This window comes from Macaca mulatta, chromosome 10, assembly GCF_049350105.2.
Source record: "Macaca mulatta isolate MMU2019108-1 chromosome 10, T2T-MMU8v2.0, whole genome shotgun sequence".
Taxonomy (NCBI): Eukaryota; Metazoa; Chordata; class Mammalia; order Primates; family Cercopithecidae; genus Macaca; species Macaca mulatta.
In genome coordinates this window covers 95108374-95123753 of record NC_133415.1, presented here as the reverse complement: position 1 = coordinate 95123753, position 15380 = coordinate 95108374, and the positions used below count along the sequence as shown (strand labels likewise).

General features: G+C 43.8%; 1 protein-coding gene across 3 annotated transcripts in view; it reads left to right on the top strand.

The window, feature by feature from the left end:
* The window catches only part of PTPRT (protein tyrosine phosphatase receptor type T), a 1118573-nt gene that overhangs the window by 920209 nt on the left and 182984 nt on the right, over positions 1-15380 (top strand). For 2 of the 3 annotated variants that reach the window (XM_077949122.1, XM_028828427.2), the window contains exon 14: positions 10335-10391. The exons of the other annotated variant lie outside the window; for it this stretch is intronic. In XM_077949122.1, the coding sequence (XP_077805248.1) occupies positions 10335-10391 (57 nt within the window). The remainder of the gene's footprint in view (positions 1-10334; positions 10392-15380) is intronic. 3 annotated transcript variants of the gene reach the window in all.

Genomic DNA, 15380 nt, shown 5'->3' with positions numbered 1-15380 from the left:
TGGGAGAATCTCTAAAACTATACTCTCCTGAAAACTTCAGGACTGCAGTCCTCAGAGGCATAGAAGCCCACCCTGCTGGGCTTCTCTAGAGTTGCATTGCTGATGTGCAAGAGAATTGCAGTGACATTTAAAGAACCAGACAGAAGAGTTCTCTCCCTCTCCTTAGCATAAGGGCTTCCCCTCTTGCCTGAGCTTTAGGTTACCATCTTTTGCCATCTTTCCTTAAGTGAATGGAGTGTGTATGCAGGTTAAGTGAGCATGTGTGAAAGGACAGGAATGTATGAATGAGTGTGAATTCCCGGCTGTCCAAGCCCAGGCAGGCTTCTGAGAGGTCAGCGTATTGGGGAATCTGAGCATCCACATCCTGGTTTTCTAATTCGGTAAGATCCAACACTTGAGCCCAAAGAAATGAGGCTCCAGTGGCACTTGGGAATGGAGCAGAGAACCAGATAGTACAGAATGCCAGTTGGACACTGTTCAGTTATCCCCTCTCACCACATCAGGTTAGAAGGATGCTTGGGGAGCGTAGGACAAAGGGAAGCAGACCTGTGTTTGATGAGTGTCTACTTGGTGCCTGGTACTATGCTTAGAGTATCTAGGGTTGATTAAAGGCAAACCCTATCTATTATAAATCTGTCCACTGCCTGTGAGGAGTTTTTATCAAGAACCTAAAGCTGGGAATCAATATTCTGTTTATCCCATCCCTTCCTGACCACCTGGATCAAATTTCCTCTAGGCAGACTTGCTGAAAACAGTATTCTTTTTAACAGAGGAAGATACTGAGAATCCCACAGACTTTGGAAGGATACAAAGTCCCAGAGATGGGTCATCAGTCTCCCCCAAGGCTCTTCCCTCTCTCTGTCATCATGGCATCTGCTTCATGGGTCTAATGGAAGGCATCCAGACCCTGAAGTTCATATGTCAGACTCGAGGCCAGTACTCTGGTGATGAAGCAACTTGCTGCTGTCTGGTCCCTGACCCCGGAGAGTCCAGCCAGTGTCTATGACCAGATGGTTGCCAGTTGTAACAGCCCTAAGCACTCATTCAGTATCATTCTAACTTGACCCCAAGCCTAGTGCCCCTTACACAAGAATATTAGACACACACCTGGCTCCAGCATGTGTCTCCAATGCTTTCCTTTCTGTAATGTTGCTACTAGTAACTCGATCTAATTTAGTACTGCCCAGCTTGGAGGGTTGCAAAGTAATGGACCTGTATTAGTTTCCTGTGGCTGCTGTAACAAAGTCCTGCAAATTGGCTGGCTTACATAACACAAATTTATTTTCTCACAGTTCTGGAGGTCCAAAGTCTGAAATCAAGGTGTCTGCATACTTTGTTCCTTCTGAGTGTTGTGAGGAAGAATCTGTTCTATGTGTGTCTCTTAGCTTCTGGTGGTTTGCTGGCAAATCTTTGGCATTTCTTGGCTTTTGGAAGCACCACTCTGATCACTGCCTTACCATCACATGACATTCTCCTTGTGTGCTTGACTGTGTTCAAAATTCCCCTTTTTATGAGGTTACTACCACCTAATCCAATAAGGACATTTGATTAGGGTAGCAAAAAGCAAGGGAATTGCCTTGAATATAAGAGCTAAAAGACATTTTGAGCACTTTGCTTGATACACTCTAGACCTGGGAATCGATCTGATCAGAGCCATAGAGAGAAAACTGCAGCCAGTAGGTAAACAGGCATTAAGTGATGGTTTGGATTTAAAACTATTATTCAGACTCTGAAAGGAAGACAATAGAAAGCCACAGAGCAAAAAAGAGCAATTTAAAAATCAGATTTTGTTCTTATCATTAGAACAGGAAATGTTAGACAGGGCGAGTGAGCAGGGGAATCATTTAGAACCATTAACAGTGTATAGCCTTCCTTTGGAAGATGAGGGATGGGCTCAACATAGGCAGCAGATTGAAGATGTTAGCCACAGGTGCTCAAGGTGATCCTTGAGAAAATGGAGCATGTGGAAGCTTGGGGTAGGGACTTAGACTTTAGAGGTGCTAATGCTCAAGTAGAGAGAAAATAACCCTTCCCATGGGAGGTCCCATCTGGTAGAAGATGCCCCAGACTGCAGCTGCTAAAGGAGGTACCCAAGTATCTCAATTCATGTCCTCTGGCTGAGACAGAGCAGGCCAAGGGAAAATTGTTTCTGACCTAGTCGTTCAATTCTAGAACTACATTGGTCAATCCCCCTTTGAGAAACTGATGCCCAATTCCATCCAAGTTCTCTTACCCATTGATGTTCTGTCTTCCTAATTCTCCCCGTGACTCCCTTCCTGCACTCATCTGTTCATTTTGCTACTTTTTCTTACCCACAGGCCTTACCCCACCAGTCTTGTCTGCATGATCTGACCCCTTCCTCCCTCCAGCCACCTCTAAGCTTCTATCCTTTTATTATTCTATTACACTCTGGCATGCTGGTCTTCTTTCAGTTCTTCAGGCACATCAACCTCCTCCCAAGCTTAGGGCTTTGCTCATCTTGCTCTCTCTCTGAAATGCTTTGGCTTCCATATGTGTCTCCTTAGCAGATAAATATCTTAACAGATAAGTATCTTTAAGATGGCATCTTAAACCTTATATCCTCAGAAGATCATCCTGACCTCTATTTTAATGTATATCCCTAATTTTCCACTCTCACTAAACCCTGTACTTTTCCTTCCTAGCACTCATCACAACTTACAAATACATATATGTGTGTGTGTGTGTGTGTGTGTGTGTATATATATATATATATATATAGTCTGCTTACATGTTTAATGTCTATCTCCCTGCTAGACTCTAAGTGACGTAAGTGCAAAGACTGTGCTTATTTTGAGCACTGTTGTATTATTCCCAGATCTTAGCATATACTGGTACTCAGTGAAATGCATTGGATGAACAAATGGATGGGTGGGTGGATGGATGGATGGATGGATAAATGGATAGATGAGTGGATGACTAACAGGTCATTATTCTTCCATGGCTTCATTTTTTTCAAATGCAAGTTACATGTCGGGATTGTTCTCTTAAAGGGTAGGAGTAAAAGTGACAGAGGTAAAGGGTCCACTATGGGATCTGTAATCCGCACTAACAAGAAGGCCAGCCAGTCTCTGTTTCTGTTCCTGCCGTGATAGGGATCTCTCTACCCACCATAGAGCTGCTTCACACTTTGGACACGTCAGTTTGAGAGGGCTTCTGTGTTATGAGTCCAGACTGGCTCCCTATTATTTTCCTGCCCATCAGTTCTTGAAGTCAAATGGATTCTGTCTACCATTTCTCCTTCCAGAAAATGACATTTCCTTCCTCTGACCTGTTCCTCCTGCCTTGGTTAGGGTCAGGAAGGTGCATGCTTGCTTCTTTCCATTGGGTGGAACCACTCTGGCTGCCAGCAGGCAGCAGCACTCCTGTCTTGTCTGTGGCGCCAGCCGTCAAGGGAACACAGCTGGCTCTGCAGACTCCCGCTGGGTGCGCCCGAGTGGCAGTTAGAAAAATCAGCTTTGATTTGATTTGCAAACTGAGCCGAGTCATTGAGACAAAATAAACCCGGAAACCCATAAAGCCATTTGCAGAGTTGCTTTGCAGAAGACAGCCACAGTTTTAATCTAGTAAACACTCTCTAACGATCCCATTAAAACAACCCCCTTGGAGTGGGTGCTGAAAGCTGAACTCCAGAATAATGAAGCATGGGATGAGGGGCCAGTGTCACCAGTAGTTTCGTTCTGCTTGGTAGCAGCTATGGACTAACGCCATTGTTCCAACAGTGATAGGCAAGAGGTTTGGGCGCTGGTCTTTTGTAAATATGCCTTCTTTTCATAAGAGCTAAGCCTGAGGTAAAGCATTTCACCGACATTTTCCTCTCCTCTCTCCATAATGAATTCTCACTCCTGCAGGGACCAGCAGGGACACTACATAGCCATTTTTCAGTGAGATGCTCTCATTTTACAGATGCTAAGACTGAGGCCCAGAGGAGCAGTGATGTGTCCATGCCTTGTTTATCCACAGAATCACAGCCACAGGTGGTGTGAGAATCCTCTGCTATCAGCAGGCAATGCCCACTCCCATTGATACAAGCCTATGTGGAAGATTCTGTTTTATACAAAAAGCTTCCTTGAGAGGTTGCATGGAATAATTGGAAACTAGAAACACCTGGATTCAAATCCTGTACCCCCAAAATTTAGCTGTTAGACTTTGGACAAGTCAGTTAAAATCTACAAATCTGTCCCTTCACTTTTAAGCCTGAGATCAGTAGTCCTTTCTACCGAGTATTCAAGAACATAATATATAATTATATATATAATATATTTTATATATATGTATGTGTCCTTCTTTTTTTCTTCCTTACTTTCTGAGTCTCTAATGTGGGACTTGGAGACCCAGACCTACTCAGCACAGATCCTCTCTTCGGTTCTCTAAGGAAAAAGCCAAAGCCCAGACTCTAGTCACTGCTTGTACATTTCTACAAATCAGCCATTTGTCAAATGGATACTGGCCAGATCCAAAGTGAAGAAACTGAGAGGGGACAGGAGTGATGTTGGCCTCACTTTTCAGTACTTGACCTTTCCATTGATAGGTTGTTGTCTCTAGATGAGATCCTGCACAGCAATAGTATTCTTTTATGGACATGTATAGGATTGTGGTCATCCCTTTTCTAGCCTTGACTGTGACACTGTCCTTTCTTCATCACCTGCCCAGCAATTTTGGGAGGGACCCAGGAGCACAGCATGTCCAAATCTAGCTAGAGCAACCAGGGTAGGGGCCATAATGGGGAATCACTTGTGAGAGGAAAGACTCCAGTGAGATAGTCTGTTGGAAAACTCTTGATTGTTGTTCAGTCTTTATACATCTTGTCAAACTTTTGGAGGTAAAAGTTCAGACTGTGTGGCTGGAGGGTTTGGGCAGGGCAATGCTATTCTTCCCAAGCTGAGTTCCATGAGATACATTTTCCAGGATTGGGACCCTCAGAGTTACGTGAGTGTAACAAGTTCTTCTTGACTTGTGTCCCCCTTTGCTCTCACCCACTGTCTTCTAGGTCCTAAAATGTCAATGGAAAAATACGGATTTTCCTAAAGGTTTTGCAAAAAGCTGGAGGAAGAGAACTATCTCACAAGTACACATAAAATAGCCTACAGATGACCTTTAAATATCCCAACCCTTTCTTTAATATTTTTCTTGCTACAACAGCTGGCACATCTCTCTCACCTTTTGCTTTCCCTCTTAGCTACTCTCTAGATGTGCTCGAACTTCCCCCACCACACACACCCTTTCCATACCCCACTTCCACACCCCACTCAGGAAGACAACAGCTGGTGTGACAGAGTTCAGAAAAACAAGTGAGGACTAACTCTTGCCATTCAAGCATGTACCTTGGGAGTTCCAATCCATCTTTCTCAATTAGAAATAAGAATTATCTACTCAAGATCTGAGATACCTGAGCTGACTTGATCACAAGTCTGTTATTGCAAAGCAGTTGCATCTTCTAAAGGGAAAATGGGGACTTTTACAATTGGGAGTCAGGGAAGGAGCACATTTGGGGTAGGCAGGAGACAGAGGTTATAAATAAAGAGAACAAAGCTCATTGGAGATTTTAAACCCCATTGATGGGATCTCAATGTAATGTTTGAAGGGGGATTAAAAGGGAATTGCAAAAATTAACCACCTATTGTGTGCCAGTCACAGGGCTTTGTGTGCTGACACAAGGCTGCAGTGTGATGATAGAAGTAAAACCTGGCACTTAGGACACACTAAATAAATAGCGGTAATCGTTATTACTTAACGATGGGCCAAATAGGCTCAAAGGGTTAAATAAAGAACTCAACTTTCCTCTGAATTGGAAATCAGATCTGATTCCATCGTACCACTTCGAATCTTATTAATACCATAGACAGGTGAGATTCCTGGACCACTGACAGGATGCTCTGTGTCCTACCTATTTGTTAACCTCTTCCCATGTATCTTTTCTAGTAATAATTGATAATAGAATATTTAGCATGTGATGGTCTTTGGCCTGTCTCCAGGAGTATTCAAGCTAAGTCCTGGAGCAGAAGGTGAGGTGGCCCAAGAAATCCTCGACTTTCTTCACTTCTACAACATATTGAAGCTAATAAACCGAGAAATTAGTTTGTCTTCAGGGTTGTCTGCTCCAGGGCCATCTGCAGCCCAGCAGCATCTCTCTGCACTCAACAATGATTGCTTTAGAAGGGACAAGAGTCAGAAGGGAAGTCTGAGGCATTCAGCATTCTGAGCTCCTTCTTTGCAGGCTGACACACACACACACACACACACACACACTGAACAGGGCCTGGAAACAGTAAAGAGAGAAGGGTAATGAATCCTCAAGTAAAACCTGATGTGGTCAGGGGACCAGGTGATACAGGAGAAAGCAAGAGACCTCTACCTCTTCTCCAACCGGATTAGTCAGGCTAGGCTAGGCTTTGCTGCCATGACAAGCTAATACCCAACTCCCAGGAGCTTAATACCACAAAGGCATATTTGTTGCTATGCCATCTAGATTATATGTGGTCTCAAAGAACCCCTCAGCAGGGGAAGAGAAAGCATGGAAGTGGTAACTTGGATCTTAAATATGTCACTTGGAAATGACTCACGCCACTTCCACTTACATGGCCTTGATGAGAGTTAGTCATATGATAACAGCACAACTGTAAGTTGACTGGAACTCTTTCCTGTGCCCAAAGAGAGATGGACCAGACACTGGTAAACATGAGACATCTCTAGAACCATATACGTAAATAGGACCTTTTTCTGTTTCTACCTCCTTTTGTGTTTTGCTGAGATCCATGATCCATCCCACTATATGCTGCCTACCAACTAGAAAAATCTCTTCCCCTTCCTGCACTTATCCAGCTGTCCCTCTGTTCCTACCCCAGGGAGCTCAGCATTACTGCTCTGCACAGCATGGGTTGTAGACCCAGAGGGTGGAGTGGGGAGGCACCTCCTCTAGGCCTACCAACCCAACTAAGGCTTTAACTCTTTTCCATTTGATCCTCAAAGTGACTTCATGAGATAATTATTACCTCCACTTTACAAGTGGAGAAACTAAAATTTAGAAATGTATGTAATTTTCCAAATGACACAGCTATTGAGTGAAAAATACCAAATCAGACTTTCATGTATTCATTTACTTTTCAGTAAGCATGTATTGAGTACAACTTAGTATTAATATGTAATCCCACATTCCCTAGTGGTTGAAAACATCATCTTTAGATTTGGATGGTGTTTGATTCTAGGTAGGAAAAGGTACTAAACTACTCTGTGTCTCTGTTTCCCCACCTATAAACCAATGACAGTAACACCACTTACGGCCAGGTGCAGTGGCTCACACCTGTAATCCCAGCACTTTGGAAGACTGAGGCGGGTGGATCACCTGAGGACAGGAGTTCGAGACCAGCCTGACCAACAGGAGAAGCCCTATCTCTACTAAAAATACAAAATTAGCTTGGCATGGTGGCGCATGCCTGTAATCTCAGCTACTCGGGAGGCTGAGGCAGGAGAATCGCTTGAACCTGAGAGGTAGAGGTTGCCGTGAGCCGAGATCATGCCATTGAGCTCCAGCCTGGGCAACAAGCATGAAACCCCTTCTCAAAAATAAATAAATAAATAAGTAATATCACTTACTTCACAGGGCTAATGTAAGAATTTCATGAGCAAATGTATCAAAAGTACTTAATATGATACCTGGCTCCTAAGAAACACTCAACAAATAGTAGCTCATGGGAAAACTAACCAATAAATATAAGTCCAATAAGGGCTGTGGTCAATGCAAAATCAGGATGTCCCTGGTGGGCAAGAAGGGAGACATAAATCAACTTAGGGTATCCTATTTCAGAATGCATGATCACTAAGATAAGGTTTGAAAGAAGAGTGACAATTACCGTGTTGAACAAGGTTGGAAAGCAAGTCAAGTAAGCCAAGGGAGTAGGTATGCAAATCACTGAAGGCAAGAGAGCATGCCACTGAATTTAAATGGGACAAGGCAAAGGAATGATGACTAGCAGGCCAGTGTGACCAGATGAGGTTAGGAGTGATCAGGGGCCACCCAGGACTCTGTGTAGCCCCACTGTGTGTGTGTGTGTGTGTATGTGCATGTAAAAGCATTGTCTTTAGATAGTGGAACTTCTGGAGGTACTTAAGCAGACTGCCTTTTTGGGGAAGGACACCCTAGTTATAGTTTAGAAAATGCATCAGAGAAGGAGGACTAAGGCAAGGAGAAGACTACAGAAAGGGAGAGCACTTAAGAGGCTGCTGAAGGGGGCCAAGTGGGAACATGTAAGTCATCTCTTCTCTCAAGGCTTCCATTTCTTTTACCGGCATGTGAGGGTGACAGTCCTTGTCTTGCCTACCTCAGAGCATAGGGGTTAAAAAAAAAAAAACAAACTAAAAAATAGCTACTTAGAACAGGAGTTAGCAAACTCTGCTGTAAAAGGACAGATAGTAAATATTTTCAGCCTTGCAGGCCTTATGGTCTCTGTCACAACTACTAAAGTTTGTCATTGTAGCTCCAAAGCAACCATACGTATAAGAATATGTATAAGAATGAGTGCAGCTGTGTTCCAATAAAACTTTGTTTATGGACACTGAAATTTGCATTTTATATAATTTCCATGTGTCACAAAATATTACTCCTCTTCCATTTTTTCCCAACCATTAGGAAAATGTAAAAAGCATTTATAGCTCATGGCTGCACAGAAAACAGGGAGTGGGGGCCCAGATTTGGCCCACAGGTCATAGTTTGCTGACCCCTGACTTAGATTGTGCTTTTAAAATATCAAAACTTTTCATTTTTTTAAGGGAGAAGTATTATGATAACTATTTACTGGTGGTTAAATTTTATAGTATTTCATGGCTGTTGATCAAGTTTGTCATCTGTGTTATTTTTGAAATTATGTATTTTCTGTTTATCAGTTGGTCTGGAATACTCTACTCTCTCAATTTTGCATAAGAACTTCCTGCAGTTTTGTTGACGGACCACTGAAGAAAGCTGCAGTCTCTGGACAAGCCTAAAACACCTTTCAACCTTTTGTATGATTTTCTTTAGAGAGGTGAGGGGTGGATTTGAAAGGACAGGAACATTAAAGCCAGACAAACCAGGGTTTGAATACAACCTCTACCAGTTTGCAACCTTGAACAAGTTTTACAGATTCTATGATTCAACATTTCTTCATTCATTCATTCATTTATTCAACAAATATTCACTGAGTACCTACTATGTGTCAGGCACAATGCAAGTCCACATGAGTACACTCATAAATGGAACACCATGTCTGCTTTCAGGGAGACTACGGATTTAAGAGAAGGCATCCACTTCTAATACAGTGATGTTATTGCAATAAGAAGGGAAGATGAGGGTGTTATGGGAAGACAAGAAGGGGCATGTGTCCCAGAGTCACTGACATACTAAATAAAGACTCCCTAGAGGTAACGGGTTCTAAACTGACACCTGATGGATGAGCAGTTGTCAGCCAGGTGAAGAAGCAGGAGGGAGTATATCCCATGCAAAGTGACTCACCTAAGGAAGGCTTACATACAAGACGATGGGGGAAAGGGAGCTGTTGATAATGGAAAGTTGTTTATTGTGCTTGGGACAGGGTGGGCAGTGGTAGTGGAGAGAGACAAGACCAGAGGGGTGGGCAGGAGATTCATCATGGAGGGCCTGTGAGCTGGGTGAAGTGGTTTGAAGTTTACCTTGCGGACAACAAGGCAGCGCTGATGTATTTCAACTGAAGGATGGAGACTAAGACTGAAGGGGAACAAGACCAGAGGCAGAAAGACCAGACGGGAGGCTGCTTAAATAATCCACGTGAAACACAAGGGTGGCTTGAACAAAGTGAGAATGAAATTAAAGAGAAGGAAGCAGCTTCAAGAGCTTTTCTGGGGTAGAATTAATAAAGCATTGTGATTGATTCTAAGAGGGACATCAGAAAAAAGGAGGGCTCCCATATGTCTAGACTGAGAAGCTACGTGGATGGTGGCACCATTTATGCAGAAAGGGAAGTCTAACGGAGAAGTAGTTTCGGTGGAAAAATGACAGATTTATTTATAATCATACTGACCTTTCTGGGTTATTCTAAGTCTTAGAAACATTATATGTGAGGCGCCCACAAAAGTACCTGGCATGTCGTGGGTGCTTGATAAGTGGTGCCTCTTACTTTTGTTTCATTTTTTTAAAATCTATTTCAGGCCCTGTTTTGTTAAATCATGATGTTCTTTTGCTATTTAGTGTGAGCTCTTCAGAGCCACAAGAATTGCAGTTTTGTTCACCGTGCCGCACGTTTTCACGTGTGTTTCTTTCTCTCCTTCTCTTCTGCATGCTGCCTGGGGACTGGCTTCCTTGTGGTCAGCACCAATGGGCAGCGCCCAGGTGACCCCGGGGACTCCACTCTGCCTCCTCACCACAGGTGATCACCAGAGCCCTGGGCGGGTGGGAGGGGAGAGTTGCCCATGCTTAGTGGGTCCTCCAAGCCAGGTGCACCAGAGAGGAACCAGCAGTCCCTCCACCCCACCCACCCACTCACCCCTCCACCCATTCACCCATCAACCCACACATTCATTCATTCATCCAACCATCCATCCATCCCTCTGTGCATACACTCATCTGTCCACTCACCTATTCACTCATTCTACTAATGCTTACTAAGTACCTCCTGGGTGCCAGGCACTGTTCTAGGCACTGAGATGTACAATGAAGAGCAAAAGACGATATGTTCCAATGTCTTTCCAGGAGACGAAACAGCCATTGGTCAAAAACCTACACAAATAAATTCGCCACTTTGAGTGGTGTTACAAAGGAAAGGTACATGGTGTTCAAAATAAACAAACTCATGTGCAGCCAAGGGAGTGCTTCACAGGGGAAGTGACAGCTGAGCTGTGATATAAGTTTGGGAAAAAGTTGACGTAACAATTCTGTGCCTAGGAAATGAGAAGCTCTCACTATGATCTCAGGTCTACCATTTGTCCTGACAATTTACTCATACCATATCAGCCCGACTTTTCCTATCTGTTAAATAGGAATAATCCCACCTACCCCTTATAAGGCACCATTTACATTGTAGACTATACACATGCAGAGGCCTCTGAGACTAAACAAGATAATAAATGTCAAAGGAGCTGCTATGGGTATGCCCAGTCCAGAGTCTATATTTGTTTGAAGTAAATACCAGCCCCTTTCCTCATGTACACCATAGGTGGAACTCATTTCACATGAATGTGTGCCATTCTTCAAAGGACACAGAGCCACTCATGTGAGAGGTCGACGTCCATCGTGGGACTCAAAAGACAAGCCAACCTAGAGACCTCTTGATTGCAGGGTGCCTTTTTAATCCGTGGGAAGTTTCTTGGAGATTTCAAACCTTTAACTGTCACCTCTCTTAAAGTCCTTGCCCAGACAATGGCCTCCGGTCTGCTAATGCCTGAATGGTCATTTTATCATGGTGGAAAAGAAGGTGCAGCAGGCAGTGATGACATGAGTCTGGGCATCCAGTACCTTCACAGTTCACTCCTGTCCACCCCCTTTCCCAAACTCAGAGACATCACTGCTAGTGAATGTCTTAGGTTGAGTTCCCTGGACACTGAGACTGAGATGGAGATTCTTGTGCAAATTATTCATTGCAGAGTGTTCTCAGAAGAAAGGGAGGAGGATGAGATACGGCAGAGAACAAAGCTAAGGGAGGATGTGGAGACCTGCATCTGCCTGAACCCCGGGAAAAGGGGAGGTATGGAGCAGGAAATGTACTAAAGAGTTGGTCCCACCTTGAGGCAAGGGGGCCAATATTTGTACCATGGTGTTGGTCAGCCACTGGCTGTGGGCTGCCTTGGGAATGCATTACATCCTGGGGAAGTGGTTCCCTTTTGCCTAATGGTACTTCTCTTGGAAGGGAGGTATTTGTGAGCCATTTGCTGCCAGCACCCACAGCACCTGGAGAGTAGTCACACCAGCCCAGTAAAGGAGATTGGGACTGAGCCTAAACAGTGTCCACTATGGGCGAGTTTTGTCTCTGCCTTTGAACTGCCATGGACACCTGTACTCCAGTGTGTCACTGCAAACATTACAGGAATTTCATCTCAGCCACTCCCTGTTAGATTACCTTAAGCAAGTTGCATAGCCTTATTTCACTTGCAAAACTAATTATCAGATGTGCTTCATGCAGTTATATTAAAAATTCCATTAGAAAATGCTAGGAATGTTGTGTGCGGTCACTGCACATAGTAGGTCTTTACTGAAATCAGTCCCCAGCCCTACCTTATCAGAGGCCCTTCCCAAAGGGAGGTAGGAGTTACAGATGGACACGTGGGAGTGTGCAGATCGACAGCGGGAGAAAAGTGACTCTCGCCACTGTGCACACCACCAATTTACAGAGAAACAATACTTCTCCAGAGTGTGTGCAAGCTGCTCTGTTTCTGCTGGGCCATTGTTCTCTGGGCTCTATTCAAGTCGAGCAGTCAGATAATATTTTCTTTAAACAGAGCGAATCCCATATCATGTGCTTTTGTTCTTACTTCTTGTCTTCTAAGGCATCTGAATGTTCCTCCTGTGACAGGTTTATTTCATTGTGATCCATTTATTTCCACATGTTTCTCAGCCTCATTTGATGGGCGAGGTGCCTGTGACTGCCATCCCTTTCAAAGGGTGTTTTTGTTAATGTTCGTCCCCTGGTAGCAATAATGGCTGATGTAAATAATAACTGCCTAGGTCTGAATGATGGGGATATTAGACTTTAAGCACAGGCAGCCTCTTTTCATATCAACACCAACTCAGAGAGCTGCAGGACCACATTATGTAGCAGGGATAGGCCGGCATTCAGAGTGAATGGAGGCTGAGTTCAGCTCTCAGCAATGCCACCTTCTGGTCTGGTGATCCTGGATAAGTTATTTTTCTTTTCCAGACTTCATTATCTTTATTTGGAGAAATTGAAATATTAATAACCACAGTCATAGTTAATCATGAGAACTAAGTAAGAGCTTTAACTTCTTTGCCCATCTAGCTCCAATTAGTTCTTTAGCTCTTCTGGATTTATTGGCTTATCCTTCAAGGAATTCATGCTCTATGGCAAGATTGTGCAACCCCAGCACCATTGATGTCTGGGGCCGGATAGTTCTTTGTTGGGGGCAGAGTTAGGGGTGCTGTCCTGTGCACTGTAGGATGCTTAGCGGCATCCCTGCCTCTCCCCATTAGATGCCAGCAGCATGTCAATCCCAATTGTAACAACCAAATACATCTCTAGACATTCCCAAATGTGCCATGGAGACAAAAATCATCCTCCATTATAAACCTCCAGAGCCATACTGTTTAATAGAAGTAGAATTTGAATATTGTATGTAATTTTAAATTTCTTAGTTACTTGAGAAAAGTAAAAAGAAACAGGTGAAGTTAATTTTAATAATATAATGTATTTAACTCAATACAGATGCTCCTCAACTTATGATGGAGTTTTGTCCCAATAAATGTATCATAAGTTGGAAATGTTGTAAGTTGAAAATGCGTTTAATACAATTAACCTGCGGAACATCATAGCTTAACCTAGCCTACTTTAAATGTGCCATGCTCAAAACACTTACATTAGCCTAAAGTCGGGCAAAATCATCTAACACAAAGCCTATTTTATATTAAAGTATTGAGTAGCTCATGTAATTTATGGAATACTGTACTGAAAGTGAAAAGCAGAATGTTTGCACCAGTACTTAAAGTACAGTCTCTACTGAATAGGTATCACTTTCTCAGCAGCATTGTAAACTCCAAGAATCTTAAGCCCGCCTATCTTAAGTTCACAATCATCTGGTATATCCAAAATATTATTATTATAATATGCAACAGAATTAAAGAAAACAACAGATGAAAGCTATTTTACATTCTTTTTTTGTACTAAGTCTTTAACATTTGGTGTGTATTTTACACATAGAACACTTCAATAAAATAAATTTTAAAATTCAGTTCCTCAGTTGCACCAGACACTTTTCAAGTGCTCTAAGTACGTGTCTTCGTGACTACCATTGTGGGCAGCACAGATCTAGAGGTAACACATCTAGGGTCATCTTTGTCCCTAGTTGCTGAATAGAAATGTATGTGTAGAGAAGAGGTTCATATTCAGTTACTTTTATTCCTTGTTGCTCTCTGGGGCTAGGGGATGTTTGGCAAAATCTGGAGATTTATTTGGTTGTCACAACTGGGTGCGAGGGGCTATAGTCACCTAGTGGGTAGAGGTCAGGGATGCTTCCATTGAGAGAAATAAGATAAAATCCTCTTTGGCCAGGATTGGGCATTTTTCTGCAGTGAGTTGACTGGAGGCTGCAGTAGAGAAGTGACCAGTTAATTAACATTAAGAGGACTCAGTCTTCCCCAGGCCCACCAGTGCAGAAAGAAGGCCTCTTCTCATATCCCTCCTGCAGTTCAGCCAGGCCTCAAGGGGGTGGCCTGGACCTCTGAGCCCAAGAGGAGACTGACAGTGTTCAGTCTGGAGGCCACAGTAGCTGTGCTACAGGTCATCCTCAGGGGCAGATCTGACTTCATTGTCTTGGCCATGCCCAGTGCCCATTGTCAGTTTTCTACAGAGAGAAGGGCTAAGGGACAAGCCCTCATCTGGAGCCCAAACTCCATTCCTTAAAACTGAGGGAACTTGGCCGGGCGCGGTGGCTCACGCCTGTAATCCCAGCACTTTGGGAGGCCGAGGCGGGTGGATCACAAGGTCAGGAGATCGAGACCATCCTGGCTAACACAGTGAAACCCCGTCTCTACCAAAAATACAAAAAATTAGCTGGTGTGGTGGCAGGCGCCTGTATTCCCAGCTACTCGGGAGGCTGAGGCAGGAGAATGGCATGAACCCGGGAGGCAGAGCTTGCAGTGAGCTGAGATCGCACCACTGCACTCTAGCCTGGGTGACAGAGCAAGATTCTGTCTCAGAAAGAAAAAAAAAAAAAAACTGAAGGACCTTGAGCCAATCACTCAGCCTTTCACCTTTCTGAGCCTCACCTTCTTCATTTATGAAATAGTAAAGTTGAGTCCCTGTACAGCCAGGCCCAATCATGGTGAGGGCTAACAGAAGAAATGGATGCACTCCTAACCCAGCTCCAGGTTTGAGCAGGTATTGGATACAACTTCCCTTATTATTCCTTTATTTCCTGTGCACCTCATGTTAAAACTCTCTCCTATTATTTCCCTGGAAATTCTTTAAATCAGGGCCTTGGCACAGTGACAGGATTCAGGTCATCATACACTCTCTGGGAGTGCTTCGCAGCTGCCCTTAAAGCAACTTTCCCAGGGATGGCTCCACTTGGACCCAGGTAGAAGGATTTTGAGCCTTTGGGACAAAGCTGTTTAGGCCAAGAGAAGGTGATGAAGCAAGGAAGCAGTCTCCCTAGGGTCATGCCCTGGGCCCTGTGAGCTTGGACACCGT